This window comes from Ranitomeya variabilis, chromosome 5 (genome assembly GCF_051348905.1).
Source record: "Ranitomeya variabilis isolate aRanVar5 chromosome 5, aRanVar5.hap1, whole genome shotgun sequence".
NCBI classification, from domain to species: Eukaryota; Metazoa; Chordata; class Amphibia; order Anura; family Dendrobatidae; genus Ranitomeya; species Ranitomeya variabilis.
This window is the reverse complement of record NC_135236.1, coordinates 369,385,607-369,410,075: the sequence shown is the minus strand read 5'-3', so window position 1 is coordinate 369,410,075 and position 24,469 is coordinate 369,385,607. Positions and strand designations below refer to the sequence as shown.

At 41.1% G+C, this 24,469-nt stretch overlaps 1 protein-coding gene across 2 annotated transcripts in view; it reads right to left on the bottom strand.

Annotated features, from left to right (window-relative positions):
- The window catches only part of GRM8 (glutamate metabotropic receptor 8), a 1,957,382-nt gene that overhangs the window by 225,017 nt on the left and 1,707,896 nt on the right, over positions 1 to 24,469 (bottom strand). The window contains exon 9 of one of the 2 annotated variants that reach the window (XM_077264926.1): positions 4,375 to 5,310. The exons of the other annotated variant lie outside the window; for it this stretch is intronic. Coding sequence (XP_077121041.1) covers positions 4,375 to 5,310 — 936 coding nt within the window. The remainder of the gene's footprint in view (positions 1 to 4,374; positions 5,311 to 24,469) is intronic. 2 annotated transcript variants of the gene reach the window in all.

The following is a 24,469-nucleotide window of genomic DNA, read 5'->3' as shown; positions in this document are numbered from 1 at the left end:
GACTGATGCCGCCGGATGTTTTTTTCTCATAGACTTGTATTAGCGAGGGATTGCAACAGATGGCCTCACGTTTCATCTGTCGTTCACTGGATCCATTGAAAATAATGTTTTTTGCGTACGTCAAAAAATCAGACAGCGATGGATCCATCACCATCCGTCGTTTGCTATAATTGAAGCCTATGGGTGCCGGATCCATCAAATTACGGAATCCGGTGACGGATTCTTTTTTTTTTAACTAAACATGCTCCAATTTATTTAGGATCCAATTAGTCAGATCCGCTAGTTGGATCAGTTGAAAAAACAAATCTGTCTCATCAGTTTTTCCCTATCTGCGACGGATCTGTCTAGCCAACGGATTGTGACTGACGGTAAAAAACTGATGTGTGAAAGGGGCCTTAGACAAACAAATAGTTATTCTTGGCATTTTTAGCAACAGATTTACAAGCACCGTTTTTCAGAATGTAGTGAGGTTTAATTATACCACATATAGGATGTTTGGTATTCATATTAAATGGACATTGACTTTTGTAGTATGTAATATGAAAAGGAGGACAGATAAAAGTAGTATTTAACTTTGCTTGACTGTTTTTTTCTGCTCAATTTTTAAAATATTAAAATAAATATTCTACTTACTACAGTGCAGAGGGCCAATTTTAAAAAGTCCTCATGCCCTCCTTTTGATTTGCTCTGCCACAAATCTATTGTTTTAGTGTCACCTCTTTTCCCCAACATGATGCCAATGTGCATCTGAGACCATCCCTGTTATAGGATTGGTCAGTGATATTCATATGAGTGAAATAGGGGCACCAGGGATTATTACTCGTTTGTGCTAAAAGTCACTTTAACCCCTTTCCACGGTGGACATTTTTATTTTTTTATTTTTAATTTTTCACATTCTTCCAAGAGAGATAACTTCTATATTTTTTTCATTAACATACTCATTTGAGAGCTTCTTTTTTGCAAGATGATTTGTAATTTTAAATGAATACTCACTTTATCATAAAAAGTGTACTGGAAAACATGAAAAAATAATCCAAATGACGTTAAATGGTAAAAAAAAAGCACTAAAACCATTTTTCTACAGTTTAGATTACTTTTCTCTTTACCATTTGGGTTGATTAATTTTATATTTTGACATATCAGACTTTTACAGATATTAAAAGAGGAAAAGTGGGATTTTTCAATGTTTTATATTATTTAGGCTATGTTACTACGGTGAGCTTTGGTGAGTTTTTGATGTTGCAGAATTTCTGCACCATTTCTGCATCTATTAAGTAAATTAGGTTACTTACATTTTTTTATTGAGTTTTTGAGTGCATTTTTTTACATGCGGTTTTATCTTGATTTTTATGCTACATTTTTTGTCTCTTTTGAGTATGTCATGTTTTAAATAAAGCTGTTTCATTTTTCATACTTCCTGGCATTTGGCCTTGACAAAACTTTATTGATATAGTCATATGCGGATTGCATGCATTTTTGGTGCATTTTTCATGTGAAAACACAACAAAAACGCATGTGCATTGTTTACCTGCAGATTTTCCGAATCTAATGCAAACCTTTGGCAAATAAAATTCAGCATTTCCACAGGAGAGATAGACATGTCACAGATTTTTCATCTTTTACTTTATTTTTAAACAATTTAGTGGTCTTAAACTTGCCTTTGGCTGTTTTTTATATAGTGGAGTGCAAGAGTATTTCAGTAAAAAGTGAAAATGACATTCTTATATGAAGTTCAGCCATAGGTTGGCTTTCACAGGAGGACTAAAACCAGGTGCCCACAATCTGAAACTAGCAGCGCTTTGGACGCAGCACATGATCGCTGCGTCCAAAGTGCATCCTTCTATTGAACGCAGGTGAATCTGCATGTGTTCACTGAACTAATCAATATATTCTATTGATGTAATTTGTAAATTGACATGCTGCGGTCTGGAAAGATGCACCGCATGTCAATCTCTGCGGGTGATCTGCAGGTGTATGTGGACACATCATGGACATGTGATTTTTTAAAATCCAATCCTGACCGCTATGGGTTTGATGCTGCATAAATACACAGCATAAAACCCGCAGCAACATTGAATCATTGGCACATACCCTAACACTGCATTCATGGGGACCTTTAGCTGGTCCCTGACAGCCATGACAACTCATCAGCACACTGCAATCACTTTATGACAATCAGTAAATGCCACTATCAATCATTGACAGCAGCATTTAAATGGTTAAACATCAATTCGAACAAACTCAGGATGCTGTTGTTACAGACAGATGCCAGCTGTTTACATCTGCAGGTTATGGTGTAGGCTCAGCTCCGGTCCCTACTCTATACAAGCGAACCCGCTGTAGGATGCACTATTATGTCCTAGAGTGGGGAGGGGATAAGCAAGTCCAACATAATTAAACATGATTCACTGAAAAAAGAAAAAAACTATAATTTGATACATAATCAGTAATTATGAGAACATTACTAGAAGGAAGACCATTTTGAAGTTTTATTATATAATGTTCTTATTCATGTATAGATTAATGTAAAATGTAATTGTTAAAAACCTAAATACTGTTATTCAGCAAATTCAGAGCAACATTGAATGAACTCTAGACAAATAATAGATGAAAATTATTCTTTCTAAGCCAAGACATTGAAAATAAAAGTTGTAGCAAAGTATAAACGATCACTGAAATATATTGCAGCAACTGACATTTTGTCAAGATCTCGCTTCCGCTTGGCTCATTATTTTCATACTTGGATCAATAGAACGCCTACAGATTCATTCACTGACTATTGCCTTTGATGTGCCCTTAATTATTAAACTGCATTGCATCCAGACTCTTTAGAGTAAGGTATACTGCAAAAACAACTGTTTGGCAGCTGGGTTTTTTTCATGTAAAGTACAGCACGATAACTGAAACTCTCTTGTAGACATATCTCAAATATACCGTACATTGCTCAAAAAAATAACGGAAACACTTAAACAACACAATGTAACTCCAAGTCAATCACCCTTCTGTGAAATTAACCTGTCCAGTTATGAAGCAACACTGACTGTGAATCAATTTCTCTTGCTGTTGTGCAAATGGAACATACAACAGGTAGAAATGATAGGAAATTAGCAAGAGAACCCCTTTAAAGGATTAGTTTTGAAGGTGGTGAACACAGACCATTTCTTTGTTCACATCCTTTGTGGCTGTTGTTTTGGCCACTTTTGCATTTTGGCCACTTTTGCATTTTGTCATTGCTCTTACCCCTAGAGGTACAGTAGCAACCCACAGAAGTTGCTCAGGTAGTACAGCTCATCCAGGAATACACATCAATGGGAGCTGTGGCACAAAGGGTAGCTGTGTCTGTCAGCACAGTGTCTAAAGCATGGAAAACATACCAGGAGACAGGGCAGTACAGCAGGAGACGTGGAAGGGGCCACAGAAGGGCAACAACCAAGCAGCAGGACTGCTATATCCTCCTTTGTGCAAGAAGGAACAGAAGGAGCAGTGCCAGAGACCTGCGAAATAACCTCCAGCAGGCCACTAACATCATGTGTTTGCTGAAACTGTCAGAAACAGACTCCATGAGGGTAGTTTGAGGGGCCAACATCCACAAGTGGGTATTGTGCGTACAGCCCAACACAGTGAAAAGCACTTGGCATTTGATAGAGAACACCAAGATTGGCAGATTCGACATTTGTGCCCTGTGCTTTACTTTGGCTGGTTATCAAACATAGGAGAGACCCTACAACATTTTTTAAAATTATTTATTTAATAGGTTAAATAAGGCTAAACACTCTTTAGTGCAACATGGAAGGCACTAAATGGTACAAGTTTAATATATGTAGGAGGCTTGTCAAATCATATGTCTTTGGGATATCTATATATTCAATCTATTTAATAAGATCATGTGAATCCGGCCTTAAGTTATGCTGACTTTATTTTGTTGTTTTTCGTTTTCTCTGAAATCATGAATGCATAACATGATCCCTTTCAGCCACTCAGCGTGTCTGAAAAGGATTATGTGACAAGCACTCAGCAACTCATCCCAAACAAGAGTGGTAAACTGTATCACATGATCCTATTCATAGTTACTAACTAACAAATAATGAGTGATTGAGACCTGACTCTTTAAAACCATAAATTACTTTTGTTTGCTCCATTGTAATGGGAAATTTAAAAGTTTTTCCCTAAGAAACAATGGGGGTCCCAGCAGTTACCCTAGTTTCCTAGATGTTATGAATTATTTGATTACACCTTAAATATAGTAGAAAATTACATTAGGTATGCTTCCAAGTGCAAGATAAGTATCAGGCATTCCCAATATCAAGTGAAGAAGATGATAGTTTTCCAATATTTCTATGGTTTGAAGAAACAGTATTATATGTTATTACTTACCCTTTCTGCTGATTGTGCTGTTCCAAAAAATATTGGAATAAAAGCTAACCAAATGATGCAGGTTGTGTACATTGTAAATCCAATGGGTTTGGCTTCATTGAAGGTTTCTGGCACTCCTCTAGTCTTAATGGCATAAACAGTACATGTAACCATCAGTAGAATACTGTATCCTAGGGAACAGATTAATGAAAGTTCTGAAATGTCACATTTAAGAACACCCCGGGCATTCTCTGGGTCCGGTGTTCTTTGCTCTCCATAGTCTACTATGATATGTGGAGGATCTACTATAAACCATATGAAAACTCCGAGCAATTGAACAGATATAAGGCTGAAAGTGATAACTAGCTGTGAAGCTGGGCTTATACACTTAGGGGCAGTCACAGATTTCTTTCCTTGCTCAAATATTCGATGAATCCTGTTGGTTTTTGTGAGCAATGCAGCATAGCTGAAGCACATGCCTAGCCCCAAGAATATACGTCTCATTGAACAAACTACCATATCTGGAGTTCCAATCATTAGAAATGTGATTGAATAACACAAAAAAATCCCAGTCAGTAACACATAGCTCAGCTCCCGCCCAGATGCTCTCACAATGGGTGTATCATTGTATCGTACAAACGTGACAATTACAAATGTTGTAGCCACTATTCCCATAATGGCAATGAAGACAGGAACTACGGCCCAAGGAGAGTGCCATTCCAGTTTGATAATGGGGATTAGTGTGCAGCCAGTGCGGTTTGAATTTGGTCTTTGATCTAAAGGACACAGTTCACAGTTCAACTCGTCTGCCTGGTAATGATAGCCTTCGCATCTCTCACAATTCCAACAGCACGGAACTCCTTTTACAGTTTTCTTTCTTTCTCCTGGTTTGCATGGCAGGCTACACACGGATACTGGCTGTGTATGTTCTCTGCTTGTCCACTGCATATCTTCAACCTGAAGAGATGAAACATATATAACTACTCATTCATTTCACATTACTAATCTGAAAATACAGTACAGTCATATAATAGCAAGTATTTTAGTAATAATTTAATTGGTAATACATCAAAATGTTATCTTAGATGAGGTCATTTCATTGTAAATATAATTGTATATAGTTAATGTTACAGGAAGCATAGGTCCTTACCCAGTTGTACAAAATTCAATTATTACTGTACAATCAATACTTTTCTAACAGCATTTTAAATTACATACTATGACCCATTTAAAGGGAACCTGTCACCAGGCTTGCCCTATATAAAGTAGGGCTGACATTTTTCAGCCCTGTATTAAAACATTCAATATGTATGCCCCCATTCTGCTCTGCAAGACATAAAAAAGAGCTTTTATTATACTAAAAGATGGTCTGGTCCATTGGGTATCTTTGGTCTGGATCCAGTGCCTCCTCTCTTCTGACAATTGCCATATTCCTTCCTAACTCATTTACACAGTGTCCCCCATTGCTTCTCCTGCTTAGGTGCACTACTCTCTGTCCTGCTGATGGAAAAGCAGGGTACTGTACGGTGAATGCACGGGGAAAGGGCAAAAAGTGACGTTGACTCATAAGTAAAGCCGGCGCATGCACACACCAGTGCCCTGCTCCAGCTTCAGAAAGGCAGAGACAAGTGCACATGTGAAGGAGAACAATTGGGGATACTGTATGTATGATATAGGGTGCATCATCCACATAAAGCAGGGAAGGAGGGCAGCGATCGTCAGAAGAGAGGAGGATCCAGATCCGAACCATAGATGCCCATCGGACTAGACTGTGCATGAGCATAAAAAACTAGATGGAGGCCCGATGCTGTTGCATCTGTAGGGCAGTAATGTCATGATGGGGGCAGGTTTTGCAGTGTTGAGAATCTCTCCCCCATGTGCACCCACCTATCCACTCTCTCTTTCCCCATGTGCTGACTTCTCTCGTCTGTGCTCTCTTCTTTGACCTGTCTACCCCATGTGCTATCCCCCTTGCTTGTTGTCTCTCTCCTTCCAGTGCTGTGTTCTCCCCTCATGTGCTGTCCTGTTTGAGCTGTCTCCCCCTGTGCTCCTCTCTCACCCTTGTGCGCTTTCTCTATCACCCATCTGCTGTCTTCTCCTCATGTCATCTCCTGGGCAGGGGAGGAAGCAAAAGACAATACTGACATTACAGCAGGAGATCGCAGAGGATATATTTAGTGAGGTAAAATATTGTGAAATATTTTACCTAACTAAAGAAATCCACTGTGATCCCCTGCTGTAATGTCAGTATTGTCTTTTGCTTCCTCCCCTGCCCAGGAGATGTGGTATGTTCTGTACACGGTCAGACACAGACAATTTTTAAAATGAACTTTCGTTCATGGGAAAACCCATTTAATGCTTCCTCTGCCTGTAGACACGTCGTGCATCTGCCGCCAGGATCGGCCGAATGATTCACTGCGCCTGTACAAAATTCACGCAGGTGCAGTAAATCAGACCGCTGCCATCTTTGTGGATACAGGTAGTGGCAATCATATTAAAACTGCACATGCGCTCCTCCTGTACAAAGATAGCAGCGGTCAGTGAATCATTCAGCTGATCCCGGCGGTGGAATGTTTGCAACGGTGTTTCACTGGTGGTACCGCGCAAGAGGCTGCTTACGGCGTATACAGTGTGTGTGTGTGGTGTGTACAGCATACACAGTGTGTGTTTGTGTGTGTGGTGCGTACGGCATATACAGTGTGTGTATGTGGTGCGTATGGCATATACAGTGTGTGTGTTTGTGGTGCGTACGGCATATACAGTGTGTGTTTGTGTGTGTGGTGAGTATGGCGTATACAGTGTGTGTATGTGGTGCGTATGGCATATACAGTGTCTGTGTTTGTGGTGCGTACGGCATATACAGTGTGTGTTTGTGTGTGTGGTGCGTATGGCATATACAGTGTGTGTTTGTGTGTGTGTGGTGCATATGGTGTATACAGTGTGTGTGTGTGTGTGTGTGTGGTGTGGTGGTGTTCTGCTGGTGGTACCGCACAAGAGGCTAGTACCACCAGCTGTTTCCATATTGAGTCACCCATCACTTGGATGTCACAATATGGAGGTCGGTGAACTTCCGCCGCTTGGAATTCTGGGATCCGGACACATCTGGATGGAACAGGATGTGCAGACATTACAAGTTAAGTATATATTAAGAAGCTTTTTTTTGCCTTGCAAAGCAGAATGGAGACACACTGTATATACAGCATACTAGTATACTGTAACAGAGGGTTGAAAGATGCTGGACCTACTTTATATGGGGAAAGGTGAAAGGTTCCCTTTCATGTCTGTAGTAATATTTGAGCAGTGTAAAAGACAAAGCATGCAGGAAAGATGACATTTTGAGAATTCGATAGAATCTCTCAATACACTTGACACTAGTTTGTTGAAATTTGTTGAGTCAAAACTGACAGCTATGTTAAAGGGAACCTACCACCCCGTTTTTTAAAAATTAGATAAAAATAGTGTGAAATAGGGGCAGAGCCGGGCTTTACATTAGGGCCTTTTCGGTGCCTTTACACCCCCGTTAGGCTGCCCAAATACCTTTGTGAAGTGGCCGTTTTCTGCTGTCACTCAAGTGGGTCAGGTCGGATGGGCGTGGTCACAGCGCTGTTTGTCCCCCAGGATCCTGCTCATCATTACGTTGGTGGCGTAGTGGTGTGCGCATGTCCAAAGAAGATCCACTGCCCAGGAGATGAATAACGGCGCGGTCTTCGCTATTCAGCCGTTTACCGGTGGGCGCGGCCATCTTTCCTGTGGCCGCGCCTGCGCAGATGGAGCGCTCTGCTGCCCGGGACTTCAGGAAAATGGCCGCGGGATTCCGCGCGTGCGCAGATGAAGATCGCGGTGGCCATTTTCCTGAAGTCCCGGGCAGCAGAGCGCTCCATCTGCGCAGGCGCGGCCACAGGAAAGATGGCCGCGCCCACCGGTAAACGGTTGAATAGCGAAGACCGCGCCGTTATTCATCTCCTGGGCAGTGGATCTTCTTTGGACATGCGCACACCACTACGCCACCAACGTAATGATGAGCAGGATCCTGGGGGACAAACAGCGCTGTGACCACGCCCATCCGACCTGACCCACTTGAGTGACAGCAGAAAACGGCCACTTCACAAAGGTATTTGGGCAGCCTAACGGGGGTGTAAAGGCACCGAAAAGGCCCTAATGTAAAGCCCAGCTCTGCCCATATTTCACACTATTTTTATCTAATTTTTAAAAAACGGGGTGGTAGGTTCCCTTTAAAATTGTCCATGAGCAACATGTCACTCACAAGCTTCGTTATTAATTCTCTTCCTACATACATCTATATGTAAGTGGATGAATTAGTCAAAAGAACAGTATACATCACTCTGCCTGTGTCCGAAATGGAAGAAAAAATCTGAAATAATTTGTGATAAAAGGATCAACAATAACTATTAATTTGTAGTGTGTCTGCCCATATCACAGATGGAAGACTGGGAATGACATAAACAAAGTGCAACAAAACTACTTGTTTTTAAACTGTATGTTAAGCCTATGCAACAGAAACAAGCCTAGGAAATATGCAGGTACTGTATATAGCACCAAAATTACACTAATTGGTGCACTCTGCTCATGTCAACACACAAGAACACAGTAAACCAAACTGGCACTAATTAATTATTTGGCAATATCCTTTGCCTACGTCACAAACTAAATAACACTGTTTGGTAAATTCTACTAAGGAATAGAACATTTGATTCAATTTCACCTAAATTATAGTACTTTAAGTGGTAGTATTGGGAATGCATGAAGAAAAGATGACAGACTATTGGATTCCTCCTCAGTTTACATGGTGGGCGACACCGAGCGAAATCATAATGCCGCAATATATTTACTATAATATTGAGTTTCAGCAACTAATGTCTATACAATGTTGTAAAGTGAAATGAAATGAGATAATGTTTGGCTGAAATTCATTCTCTCTATTTAAAAACCCGTCATATTTGCCAAGGAACGTTAATATTTTTATGACACTATATAACGAGGCTGTATTTTACTACATGGCAACTGCATCAATGAACAAGTCATGAGTGATTAATTCACATACCAGCTCAATTGGATTTTCAATCTTATCAAATATTAAAAGGAATAAGGTTTTCAAATTCTCACCATTAATTTAAAACTCAAAAGTAGCAGTTTGTTATGATGTACTCATTTATTAACAGGAAAGAACTGGAAAATCAATAGCACTATCATAATAACTAGAATATAATTTGACCAATTGAAACCGTGGCAAATATATGAAGCAAATTATTAAGTGCTCATAGCTAGACAAACTGTATGCTTGAATTGGTGCATTTTTGCTAAAAGGTTGTGGCAAGAAAGGCTAGACAGGTAGGTAGAAAAATTTTTAAAAAAGCAAAATGTGACAGCAGCCTGCAGTATAAGTGTATTGAGTTCAATTATCAAATTAGACTTGTAAAATGTGCGCAAAAACAGACATGCACAGTGAACTGTCTACTTTTTTCATTTGTTTAAAATATTTTTTGAGCAAACTCAATGTTCTTCCCAAAAATTACATGTTAGATAGTTACACATCCAAAAAGACAGTATGATGTCCTCATACTATTCCAAATCATTCTAAAATGTGACAGTCAAGATGCTATACAGAATTGATTAACACCAGTTACCGTAGGTGATGAAGATGTAAACTTGTAACTAGTAAACAGGAGAATTGATGAGATGAAACAGTTACCAGAAAAATCTGAAGCACATGCAGTGAAATGCTTCAGAAGCTATATATATGGCAGTATGACTATAAGTGAGAAGCCAAAGGTGAGTATCCACTACTTCAATAGGTTAATAGGTTTACGCCAAGCTTTTAAAGGAACTAGAGAAAGCAGACCAAAGACTGTTTCAGCTGACGAGTCTAAAGCTGATCCCTGACAGCTTCTCCCTGCCCTGCTCCCCCAAATTGGCCAGTCTCTCCGTATGTGTGTGCATAGATTGAGACCTGTCACTCAAATGGATGAGGGTAGGCTGCAGATGATGATGATATGCCCCAGACTAGTCAGTCGGGATACAAAGTATATAATCTCTGAAATTACACAGTGTTTCAGAGTAAAATACACATGGCTGAAATTACACATCCAGGCTCTGACTGATGCCATCCATGGTTTGGACAGAAGGAATCTGAGGATATATCAGATTCCCTTTCAACTTATTGATCTCTGGGTGTCTGCCCAATAAGACCCATAGTAAGCCAAAGAATGGACTCTATACATCTACTATCATATACTTGGTACAAACCATTAAATCAGGAAAATGTAACTTCAGTGGGCCAATTAAGTCATTGGTATTATTGTCATAGGTTTTTACAGGAAGAGTTCAATAAAATTTAACATTGGGACACATGGATGGAATAATAATGTCTGTAAAGCTCTATGGATTAGTACGCAAAATAAATGGATGAAATTTAACATAAAGAAAAGTGTTTTAAAACTTTTTTTCTGTACATCATTCTGGATGATTCAAGCTTTAATTGAGCAAATTTAAATACCATATTTAGTATAAAACTTGCTCTTAGTAAGCATGCAAGGATTTTAGAGATGTAACTTAGTAGTTAACAGGTACACTGTAATAAAAATATTAGTTTCATAATGGTTCTGAATTCTAGTACAGTCAGTAAATCTACAGTTGACCTACACTTTATACAATGGGTATTAAAGTTGGTTGTGATCTAGAGATGGCAAATGCTTTTACTTTTTTGCTATATCTGATTGGAAAGATTTGTTTTCTGCTTTGTAAACCTGGATACAATTTTTATTATGTTTTTTTGGCATTTTTCTCGACCATTTATTGTAGGTAGCAGGGCTGTGGAGTCAGAGTCATGGAGTCGGAGTCTGAGCCCATTTTGGTGGAGTCGGAGTCGAAGTTGGAGTCGGTATAAAATGGACTGACTCCTAAAATATATTATAAATTGGGTACAGTAGTTAAATGCAGTTTGTGGGGAATATTTTTTTCATAAGAATTTGGGAAAGTTATGAAATGTCCTATAAGTGTCTGTCCTGTTCAGACTTTTAGCTGAGATGAATCTGTGCTGCAGTCTATGTTCATGAAAAGTAGTGAGGCTCCTCCTCTACAGATAAGGGGAAAAAATAACAAATACACATGGAAGGAAAGCCTTCATTCATCTCAGAACTTCTGGAGTGAACAGGAAAGCAGGATTAAAGAAGGTAAGTACTTCCTAAAGCATATCTAAACTTTTAATACACTGTGCATAAATCAATAGTCCAGTATATGTTGTCTCTGTATGCTTGATGTTTTAGTTTGTTTTTCCTCTTAGCTCATGTTTGGAGATATTAGCTGCCCTGATGATTTATACACTCCCTGACAGAAGTTATGTCGCTTATCCATGTTATGTGAATAAAAGCTTATAACCTGACATTAAATTCATCCATTGGTTGTATAAATTATTCTTTTGAAAGCTGAAACCCTCTGAAATGTGGTTTAGGTTAAAAAAAATTAATTAGCATCAAGGAAGAAATATTAATCAGTTAATGGACACAGAATGGTCAAACCCTCTTTGTCACCCCATTAGTTACATAAAAATTATAAAATAAAAAAACAACTTTTTTTCCATTCTTTGCAGTTGGGGTTGGGGTTAGTGTTGTGGGTAGGGTTGGGGTTAGGGTTGTGCTAGGGTTACTGTTGGCTTTAGGGTTGTGGTGGGATTAGGGTTGTGTTAGGGCTAGTGTTAAGGTTGTGTTAAGGTTGGAGTTAGAGTTGGGGGCTTTTCAGAAGTGAAAAAAGTTATGAAAATATGACAGCTAGTGCTGAGTGCAAGTGCTCACTATTTGAGTTTGCATCGGGTGCTCGAGTATGCATGGAGTATTGCAGATCCCTGCATAGTTTTTTTGAGGCATCTAACAGTCACAAAACATGCAAGGCAGGGACTCGAGCATGTCACTTGAGCACCCGAGATATTCGGTGCATATCCAATCACCTGATGCAAAAACTGCGCTCAACACTAATGATGGCATATTCAATTTGACAACATAATGTTATCAAATTCTGTGTAGATCCTGTGGGTTCAAAATGCTCACTCTACCCCTAGGTAAAGTCCTTGAGGGGTGTGGTTTCCAAAATGGGGTCACTAGTGAGGGGTTTCCACTATTTAGACACATTGGGGACTCTCCAAATGTGAGATGGTGCCCGCCATCAATTCCAGACAATTTTGAGTTCAAAAAGTGAAAGGTTGATCCTTCCATTCCAAGCGATGCCGTGCACCCAAACAGTAGGCTTCCCCCACATATGAGGTACTCAGGAGAAATTCCACAACAAATTTTTTGGTATATTTTCTCCTGTTATCCTTGTGAAAATAAAAAAAGTTTGAGTCTAAAGTACATTTTTTGTGGAAAAAGTTAAATGTTAATTTTTTTCCTTCCACATTGCTTCAGTTCTCATGAAACACTTGAAGAGTTAATAAACTTATTGAATGTAATTTTGAGGGATGCAGTTTTTAGAATGGTGTCAGTTTTTGGTATTTTTTTTTAATATAGATCCCTCAAAGTCACTTCAAATGTAATGCGGTCCCTAAAAAAAGGTTTTGTAAATTTTTTGGGGAAAATAAGAAATCGCTGGTCAACTTTTAACCCTTTTAACTTCCTAACAAAAAAATGATGTTAACAAAATTGTGCTGATGTAAAGTAGACATGTGGGAAATTGTGTTCATTAACTTCTTTGTGTAACATAACTCTGATTTAAGGACACAAAAGCTAAAGTTTGAAAATTGCTAAAAAATTTAAATTTGTGCCAAATGTCCATTTTTTGAATAAATAAATACAATTCATATTGAAGAAATTGTACCATTATCATGAAGTACAATATATCATGAAAAACCAATCCCAGAATCAGTAGGATCCATTGAAGCATTCCAGAGTTATAACTATATTAAGTTACAGTGGTCAGAATTGTAAAAATTGGCCTGGTCATTAACGTCAAAATTGGCTCAGTCACTAGGGGGTTACACTCTAATTTATTTAGTTTTCTTTTTAATATGAATCTAGTTGATGTTGTTCAGTTTTTGTATTATGGAGAATACAAAATAATTTACTAAAACAGACACGTCATCAGAAAATTACATTTATTGACTGTATCATGTTTTTTTTAGATTACCTATATTTTAAGAACTTAATTTATTTGCATGTCACTATATTATACTAAATGAAATGTTGACATTTTCAAACTAGTCACTAAGCCTCATATTGGGCCGGTATGCTCCGCTTTGTAAAGACCATTTTCATTAGCTTTGTAAGTATCATGACAGATAAAATGACACAAGATCACAACATTCACAATAGGTGATGATTCCAACCATCCTTCTCCCCCTCATTACACAGTAACCTCTACACAGGTTAGAGAACATTCCAGAAAACCATAAAAGCCACTGAGCATCTCTTGACTATTGTTTACTATACTCCTTGTGGCTGCTGTAAAGCTTATCTCTGAGAACTGTTGATATCAGTTCAGGCTAGACAGCCACGCCAAAACTTATGCACAGAAAATTGAATTAAAAATCTATGATAAAAAATTAACCCCTTTCTGACATTGTCGCTGAGCCCTCATCTTTTCCGGCACATGCCAGCTATTTTGAACAGCTGACATGTGCCTCTAACAGCCACTGGTGGAATTTTGATCCACCCATGGTTGTTAACTAGTTAAATGCCACTGTCAATCTCTGACAGCAACATTTTACGCGATTCCAACAATCCCGCCCAACGGTGACCCCGTCACGTGATCGCGAGTTACCATTGGGTTGGCATGAAAACCAGAGGTCTTCAGCAGATCTCTATGGTTGTCATAGTCAGACAGCTATGAGCACTGCCCAGTGGTCGGCACTCATAGCAAGTGAGCAATTCTTCTACATTTAGACAATATGATCAGAGCCAATCCCATGGAGACTTTTGAAGCATGCCAAATGTAAAAAAAAGAAAATAAATAAATATAAAAGTTCAAATCACCCTTTTTTGCCCATTCAAAATAAAGCAATAAAAAAATCAAACATGCACATATTTGGGATTGCTGCATTCAGAATTGCCCAATCTATCAATACAAAAAAAGAATTCACCTGATCGCTAAATGACATAATGAGAAAAAAGTAAAAACGCCAGAATTAAATTTTTTTGGTAGCTGCAACATTGCATTAAAAAGCAATAACGGGTGATCAAAAGATCATATCTGCACCAAAATGGTATAATTAAAAATGTCACCTCGGCATGCAAAAAACAAGCACTCTACCAACTCGAGATCACAAAAAATGGAGACACTATGGGAATCAGAATATGGCACAATTTTTTTTTAACAAACTTTGGAATTTTTTTCATCACTTAAATAAAAAAGAACCCATACATGTCTATGGACTCGTAATGACCTGGAGAATCATAATGGCAAGTGAATTTTAGCATTTAGTGAACATGGTGAAAAACAAAAAACAACTGTGGGATTGCACTTTTTTTGCAATTTCACCACACTTGGATTTGTTTTTCTGTTTTCCAGTATACAATATGTTGGAACCAATGGTGTCATTAAACAGTATAAGACTGCCATCACACTAGCAGTATTTGGTCAGTATTTTACATCAGTATTTGTAAGCCAAAAACCAGGAGTGGGTGATAAATGCAGAAGTGGTGCATATGTTTCTATTGTACTTTTCTTCTGATTGTTTCACTCCTGGTTTTGGCTTACAAATACTGATGTAAAATACTGACGAAATGCTGCTAGTGTGACGGCAGCCTAACTCGTCCCACAAAAAACAAACCATCATATGGCCATTTTGCCCCAAAAATAAAAAGTTATGCCTCTGGGAAAAGAGGAGCAAAAAATGAAAATGCAAAACCAAAAATACCTCTGGTCATTAAAATACAAAAATATTACAAAATGGGTAATTTTCAATATTAAAGTCTTAGGGTAAGGTCATTGAAGAAGTGACAAGCCCCATGTACAAAAAAACACATTTGAAACACACGAGCAGGCGGTGGGTCAGGAGATAGCAATGTCGCCATGGTGAGGACACAACCAAGGATGCAAGCGAAGAGGAGGCGAGGCGCATGCGCACCACTGGTTGGTAAGGGAACCATAAAGGGAAGATGAATGGTGAACATCATCTGGATCACATTACATCGATCATTTGGGTCACATCCTACATAACTATTATTTAGAGATCAAATTCATTGACCGATATCTAGTGTGCAATTCCATTGTAAACATGATTAAATAGATAAATAACATTGTAGAAAAATCACAAAGAGCAATATGAGATGTGATTAATCGAGACATCATAATTAGATACATGTAATACAATCATAAATAATCAATATTAAAAATATTATGAAGAGTGATAAATCATAAAACCAACCCACTATGAATTTCAAAAGCATGATATATAAAATATACAATACATACAAATAAAGTGACAATGCATATGTGAAGAGTATAGATGGAGAAAGATGGGGAACATGAAGTGAAAAGTACACAAATGAAAAAAGAAAAATAGTGCAAGGTGTAAAAAATATGGTTGCTGTGAATAATTCGATATACCAAAATATGTATGTAAAAACTTGTGAAAATATGATGTGCAAAATAGTTCCATTGATATATGAGCATAATGATAGCGATGAAAATACGGGAAAATAATATAAGCAAAGTGTGTATATGTAATCCAAATGTATGTTAAGATATTGTATTTAAGTGGGGCATTGTAGAAATGCAACAACATATTTATGTGACAATCTTCAAAAAAATAGTGGATTATAATATTTGTTTCACAGTCTACAATAATGGTGATTTAGTCTGTACAGTAGGTATGAAAATATAGTACAAAAATGTATAAAAAGTGCTAAAAGATATATACCTTACCAATCAGTCATCGTTAGATATTGAAACTATTGTAAAAAACCATAGCAAAATGATGACAAGACATTAGACACAAGATGTCCTATAAACTAGCAAGTGCATACAACTCAGATAGATAACAAGGTAGTACCATGTATGATTACACAGACATAAAAAATGTAAAACAATCTATCAAAGAAATGATATAATTTATACAGCCATATGTGAACATGTGTCACTCCAATATACTGGCTGTGGAATCATATATTTACCCCTTTACCTCAGAAGGTAGTTTGCATGTCAATGTCCATGCCAATTTTTCCAATTCTGACCACTGTCAATTTATGTGGCTATAACTCTGGAACGCATCAACGGACCACAGTGATTCTGAGACTTTTTTCATTAGATACAGCACTTCATGATAGTGGTAAAATTTATTAGATAAATTTGCAGAAAATTTAAAAAATGTAGCAATTTTTAAACTATGAATTTTCATGCCCTTAAATAAAGATAGGTGACACAAAATACTTAAGAAATAACATTTACCACATGTCTACTTTACATCAGCACAATTTTGGAACCCAAATTTTTTTTTGCTAGAAAATTATTGGGTTAAAAGTTGATTTTTAATTTTTTCCAACAAAATTTACAAAACACGCGACCAATCAGAAGCCGTGACGTCATCGAACGCCCTTCACGCGCTCATTCTTAGGAACGGAGGCTGCCGGTTACAGCGGTAAGATCCAGGGGCCGCCGGAGAGGTGAGTATATCCATATTTTTTATTTTAATTCTTTATTTTACACATGAATATGGTTCCGATACCGATTCCCGATATCACAAAAGTATCGGAACTCGGTATCGGAATTCCGATACCGCAAGTATCGGCCGATACCCGATATTTGCGGTATCGGAATGCTCAACACTAGTGGTGAGCACCCGCAGGTGCTTTACAGTGGTTTATAATGTTGAGCAGTGAAAATAGTAAAATCACATTTTCCCCACAAACATGTTATTTTAGCCCCAAATTTTTCATTTTCATAAAGGTAACAGGAGAAATTGAACAATTCAATTTGTTGTTCAATTTATCCTGAGTACACAGTAACCCAATATGAAGGAGAAAATTACTATTTGGGCGCACAGCAGGGCTCGGAAGGGAAGCAGCATTTGACTTTTTGAATGTAAATTTTTTGGAGAGCACCTGATGTGCCTAAACAGTGGAAGCCCCCACAAATGACCCCATTTTGGAAACTAGACGCCTCATGGAATATATTTAGATGTGTGGTGAGCACTTTGAACCCTCAGCTGTTTTGCAGAAGTTTATAACGTTGAACCGTGAAAATAATAAAATCATATTTTCCCTACAAAAATCTTATTTTAGCCCCAAATTTTGCATTTTTATGGGTAACAGAAAAAAATGGCACCAAGCAATTTATAGCGCAATTTGTCCTGAGTATGTGAGTAAAATGTGTGGGAATACTACTTTTGAGACAAAGTGCAAAGCTCAGAAGAGAAGAGGCGCCATATTGAAGTTCAGATTTTCTTGGAATGGTTTAAGGGTGCCATGTAACATTGGCAGAGCCCCTAAGGTGCCAGAACAACAGAAATCCCTTTTATGTAAACTCATTTTACAAACTACACTCCCCAATGAATTCATCTAGGGGTGTAGTGATCATATTAACAACAAATGTGCCTTACAGAATTTTATACCATTGAGCGGTAAAGAAAGAATAATTACTTCTTCCACTAAAATGTTGTTTTAGCCCCAAGTTTTTAATTTTTCTAAGGGCTAATAGGAAATTTGTTTACAACAAACTGAGGTTTATTTTTTCCTGATTTTCAGGCATAGTGCAAAGCCCTGAAGGCAAGGAGTGCCAGATTTTATTGTTATTTTTCGTGGGTGCCATGACCCACTGGGAGAGCCCATGAGGTGCCAGAACAGAAGCATCTAGGGGTGCAGTGATCATTTTGACACCATGGGTGTGTCACAGAATTTTATACCATTGGGAAGTGAAAATAAAATAGCTACATTTTTACCATCAAAATTTTGTTTTAGCCCCGGATTTTACATTTTCACACAAGCACCGAGTAAATAAAGAGATGATATTTGATGCGTTCGCAGCCCGGGGTCCACCGTGCAGGAAAGAACCTGCTGCTGGCAAATGGCGGCACAATATGGTGGTAGAAGGGAACTCTGTTACTTCAGAGTCGCTTATAAAGAACGCATGAACAGACAGCAGCTTGTGGTCACGCAGTCAAAGAGAAAAACATACAGTCTCCTCACCGGAGGAGCCAGTATTCTATTGGCTTATTTCAGCCGGGGCCCTGAAACCATACACACAATCTCCTCACCGTAGGTGCCGGTATTCTAGTGGCTTATTTCAGAAGGGTCCCTGAACACACACAAGAGTGACCACATTGGCGCAAAACTCATGACATGAATTGATACTAGCGCATGGCCGTGCTGTCATGTGCACCTTTTATAGCTGCAGCAAGTACAGGACCTTCCCAGAAGGACCAATGGGAGGCTGCCACAGACATTGAGCACCTTCAGGACCTTCCTATAGGATTAATGGGATTTGCTGCAGTATCTAAGCATGTGACCCTTGATCTCCAATGAGAGATCTTACCCTGGGCATGCTCAGAAGGGGAAAAGTGGGACTTAGTTCCAAAAACATCTGCTCGCCACTGCCCAGTACTGGCCATGATGGCAGAAGCTGGAAAGGCAGCAGTAACCCTCTGCACAGAGTCAGACTGAGCAAGACGCTGGGACCGACACCTCCGCTGAGCAGGCTCCACTGTGGCAGGGGAAGAATGGGAGACCGTAGCGGAGATGGCTCAAGATTCCCCCTGTGCAAAGTCAGGAACTCGACCCCTAACATTACCCCCCTCCTAGGGCCCCCCCCTGGACCCCGCCACGCTCCAAGGCAGCAATGAGCTGCGGATCCTGAATATGCACAGCAGGATCCCAGGACCTGTCCCTCAAGACCATAACCCTTCCAGTCCACCAAATAACACTTTTTCCATATACCACCTTGCACCCCAAAATAGCATTCACCTCGTAACTGTTCGTAGACGAACCCGATGTCCCAGTAGATGACTCGGAAAACCGGGACATGTATACAGGTTTTAAGAGGGACACATGAAAGGTGTCGGTGATACCCAGAGGTGGCGGAAGTGCCAGTTGGTAGACCACAGGGTTAACCTGTTCGAGGACCTTGAAGGGGTCCAAGTAGCGAGGTGCAAACTTAGTGGACTCAACTCGCAGCCTGATGTTATGGGCAGAGAGCCAGACTAAGTCACCAGGAGCAAAGGTTGGAGCGGGGCACCGATGTGCATCAGCGGAGGACCTCATTCTCTCCTTTGAGGCCTGAATGCATCCTGAGTGCAGTCCCAAATGTCCCGTGCCTCCACAGCCCAGTCTCCCACCCTGGAGTCAGTGGAAGACACGGGCATAGGCACAGGAACCCGCGGATGCTGACCATAGTTAAGGAGGAATAGGGTCTGTCCAATGGAGTCGGCTACGGCATTGTTCAGTGCAAACTCCACCCATGATAGCAAGGATGCTAGTCATCCTGCCTGGCTGAGACAAAATGTTGCAGATATGTGACCAAGGTCTGGTTAGCCCTCTCTACCAACCCATTCGTCTCGGGATGATATGCAGAAGAGAGATTCAACTCAATGCTGAGAAGACGACAAAGCTCTCTCCAGAACCGAGACGCAAACTGGGGACCCCAGTCACTGAGAATTTTGTCCGGCATACCGTGTAGGCGGAAGTTGTGTTTTATAAACAATGCTGCCAAGGCCCGTGCAGAAGGTAGCTGTGGAAGCGGCACCAAGTGCAGCATTTTAGAAAAATGATCGGTGACAACCCAAATGATGGTACAGCCACGAGACTTGGGCAAGCCCACCACAAAGTCCATCCTGACCATCACCCAGGGCCTGTCTGCCACCAGCAAGGGGTAAAGTAATCCCGCTGGCCGTTGTCGAGGAGACTTATTTTTGGCGCAGAAGACACACACCCGAATATAATCTCCGACGTCACGGACCATATTCGGCCACCAGTACATCCTTGCCAGCAGCTCAGATGTCCTCTTTGTCCCAAAATGTCCACGCACCTTGGACAAATGAGTCCAAGAGAGAACCTCCGGTCACAAGTTAATAGGTACAAAGGTCTTGCCCGGAGGCACTGACTCTAGCAAAACCGGAGCTACGGTTCTCAGGCTCTCTGAAGGGACATTAAGCCAAGGCTCCCCTTCCTTCTCCTCAGAAGACACAACGGAGAGAGAGAGGGCATCAGCATGAATGTTCTTCTCCCCAGCGAGATAATGGAGGGTGAAGTGGAACCGAGAGAAGAACAAGGACCATCTGGCCTGATGAGAATTTAGCCGCTGGGCTGTTTGTAAATAAACCAAATTTTTGTGGTCCGTGAAAACTTGGAAGGGAAAACAAGCCTTCTCCAAAAGATGTCTCCACTCTGAGAAGGCTAACTTCATTGCTACAAACTCCCTGTCCCCGATGGAATAATTCCTGTCCGCTGGTGTGAAGGTCTTGGAGAAAAAGAAGCAAGGATGCTTCTGACCTTGAGCATCCTTTTGGAAGAGGACTGCTCCTGCACCAATGGATGAGGCATCCACCTCCATTATAAATGGCTTATCAACATCGGGACGATGTAGGATGGGAGCGCTAGCAAAATGAGACTTAATAGAAGAAAAAGTCTTGGAGACCTCTTCAGACCACAATTTGGGATTTGCTCCCTTCTTGGTGAGGGCTACCAAGGGAGCTACCAAAGTTGAGAAGTGTGGAATGAACTGACGATAGTAATTAATGAACCCCATAAAGCGCTGCACCGCTTTTAAGAGAATGGGGTTCTTGCCAGCCCATCACAGCCTGTAGTTTGGCAGGATCCATAGCCAATCCTTGGGCGGAGATGATATAGCCCAGGAAAGGTAAAGACTCCTGCTCAAACATACACTTCTCCAACTTTGCATAGAGGGAATTTGCCCGTAAGAGGTCAAAGACTCTGCCAACATCTCTCCGGTGGGAGTCAATATCTGGAGAGAAGATGAGAATATCTTCCAGATAGACTATGACTGAGGTGGAGAGCTTATCCTGGAAGATATCATTAACAAAGTCTTGGAAAACGGCTGGGGCAATACAGAGCCCAAATTGCATCACCAGATTCTCATAGTGCCAATCCCTGGTATTAAACGCCGTCTTCCATTCGTCCCCCTCACGGATGCGAATCAGGTTATAAGCACCCCGCAGATCTAATTTGGTAAATACCCTTGCTCCCCATAGCCTATCAAAGAGCTCAGAAATCAGAGGCAACGGGTACTTATTCTTAACGGTGATGGCGTTAAGACCCCTGTAATTTATGCATGGGTCATAATTCTCCTTTCTTCTGCACGAAGAAAAACCCCGCCCCAGCAGGTGACACTGACTTCCTAATGAACCCTCTTGCCAAATTCTCCTGGATGCATTGGGACATAGCCTCTGTTTCTGGGAGAGAGAGGGGATAGACCTGTCCCAGAGGAGGTTCTGCTCCTGGCAAGAGATCAATAGGACAGTCATAGGGGCGGTGAGGCGGAAGGGTCTCCGCAGCCTTTTTGGAGAAGATGTCTGCATAGGACCAATAGAACTTGGGAAGGGAAGAGAGATCTGCGGGTATCTCAGTAGTGGAAACCTGAATGCACTCCCTCACACATCTGCCCTTACATGAACCACTCCAACCCAATGTCCTCTCTGAGGTCTACTCAATATGTGGGGAGTGGAAATGGAGTCAAGGTATTCCCAGCAGAATGTCATCCATTCCCTTGGGAAGAACAAGAAGGAAAATAATCTCCTGGTGGGAAGGGGACATGGATAATGTGAAAGGGACAGTCTGGTGTGTGATTTGTGAGGGAAGTGTCGACCCATTCACTACTCACCGGTTTGGCGAGCATCACCAGAGGTATTGCATGGTGCAGAGCAAAAGCAAAGGACATGAAATTCCCCTCTGCTCCAGAGTCCACACAAAGCTCGACTGTCAGAGAGGATGAGCCTAACGTGATTGTCCCTTTAAAGGACAACTTGGAGGAAAATGCCGCTGTGTCTAGTGAACCTCCTCCAATGGTCTCTAGACGCTATCGTTTTCCCAACCACCATGGACATTTATTGGCATAATGTCCTAGTTGTTGGCAATCTTAACAAACCATGGGTACTCGAGCAGTCCGAGACTTAAGTCCCACTCGAGAAACCTCCATGGCCTCATGGGTGTCAGACGCCTGAACAGGAGATTCTAGAGGACTAGTGAAGGTAGGAGCCAGCCGAAACCTCTGCCTACACTGGGTCCGCTTTAACCTCCGCTGGTTAAAATGGAGGTCAATGCGGGTAGATATAGGAATGAGCTCCTCTAGTGTGGCGGGAATCTTCCTGGTGGCCAAGGCGTCCTTCACGTGGTCTGCCAATCCTTTCCAGAACACCGGAATTAGGACTTTATCCGGCCACTCCAGCTCTGAGACCAGAGTCCGGAATTGGACGGTGAACTGGCTGACCATGGACGAACCCTGTGTTATTGCCAACAATTGGAGAGAGGTATTGTGGGTAACACGAGGTCCTAAAAAGACCTGTTTCAGAGCATCCAGGAAGAGAGGAGCACTCTGCACCACATGATCATCACGCTCCCACAGCAGCATTGCCCACTCCAACACCCTGCCCGACAAAAGGGATAAAATAAATCCCACTTTCGCCCATTCCATAAGGAAAAGCGCAGCCAGGAGCTCAGGATGTATGGAGCACTGACTCACGAATCCCCGACATAGCTTACTGTCACCAGCAAACATGTCTGGAAGCAGCGGGAGATGGGATAAAGTCGGAGCAGGGGTGGCAGAGGACAAACTGGCTGCAGGTACACTTGCAGCCTGAACAGCAACTGCGGTTACATCCACAGCTGAGGTTGTGCTTTCAAGAGCCGCCAACCTTCCCTCCAGCTGCTGGATGTACTGCTGAAGACACTGATCATCCACCATTTACTAGCCAGACCCTGGCTCTAGTATACTGTTAGGGCTGGCGAAACGCACCGAGTAAATAAAGAGATGATATTTGGTGCGTTCGCAGCCCGGGGTCCACCGTGCAGGAAAGAACCTGCTGCTGGGAAATGGTGGCACAATATGGCAGTAGAAGCGAACTCTGTTACTTCACAGAGTCACTTATAAAGAACACACTGTGTCCTGTTTAGCTCATAGGAGTACACAGTAACTGCCGATAGCAGCTTGTGGTCACACAGTCAAAGAGACAAACATACAATCTCCTCACCGGAGGAGCCAGTATTCTATTGGCTTATTTCAGCCGGGGCCCTGAATCCATACACACAATCTCCTCACCGGAGGTGTCGGTATTCTAGTGGCTTATTTCAGCCGGGTCCCTGAACACACACAAGAGTGACCACATTGGCGTGACATGAATTGATACTAGCGCATGGCCGTGCGGTCATGCGCACATTTTATAGCTGCAGCAAGTACAGGACCTTCCCAGAAGGACCAATGGGAGGCTGCCGCAGACGTTGAGCACCTTCAGGACCTTTCTGAGGACCAATGGGATTTGCTGTAGTATCTTATCATGTGACCCTTGATCTCCAATGAGAGATCTTACCCTGGGCATGCTCAGAAGGGGAAAAGTGGGACTTAGTACCAAAAACGTCTGCTCACCACTGCCCAGTACTTGCCACGATGGCAGAAGCTGGAAAGGCAGCAGTAATCCTCTGCACATAGTCAGACTGAGCAAGACGCTGCGACCGATGCCTCCGCTGAGCAAGCTCCACTGCGGCAGGAGAAAATGGGAGACCGCAACGGAGATGGCTTGAGATTCTCCCTGTGCAGAGTCACAAATGGCGCCATAGTTTGTCCCACAATTTCTACTGAATGTGGCAATACACTATGTGTGGCTGTACAGTACAAAAGGAGAGACTCGGGAGGAATGGAGCTCTATTTGCCTCCTGAATTTTCCTAGAACAGTTTGTGGATGCCATATACAAAGCCCCACTCAAGTGACTCCATTTTAGAAATTATACCCCCTTGGGAATTTATCTACACGTGTATAGCCGATTTTGACTCCATAGTATTTTCCGGAAACAAGATGCAATGAATGTTGCTGAGTGAAAATTGCAAACTGCTGTTGTAGTGACCAGTACATTATAGAAACCAGTGTGTTGCAGTCACCAGTATGTTATGTCTAGCTCATGCTTCTGGATACATGCACCCCATAAGTCTCACTTCAGAAATACCAAACATT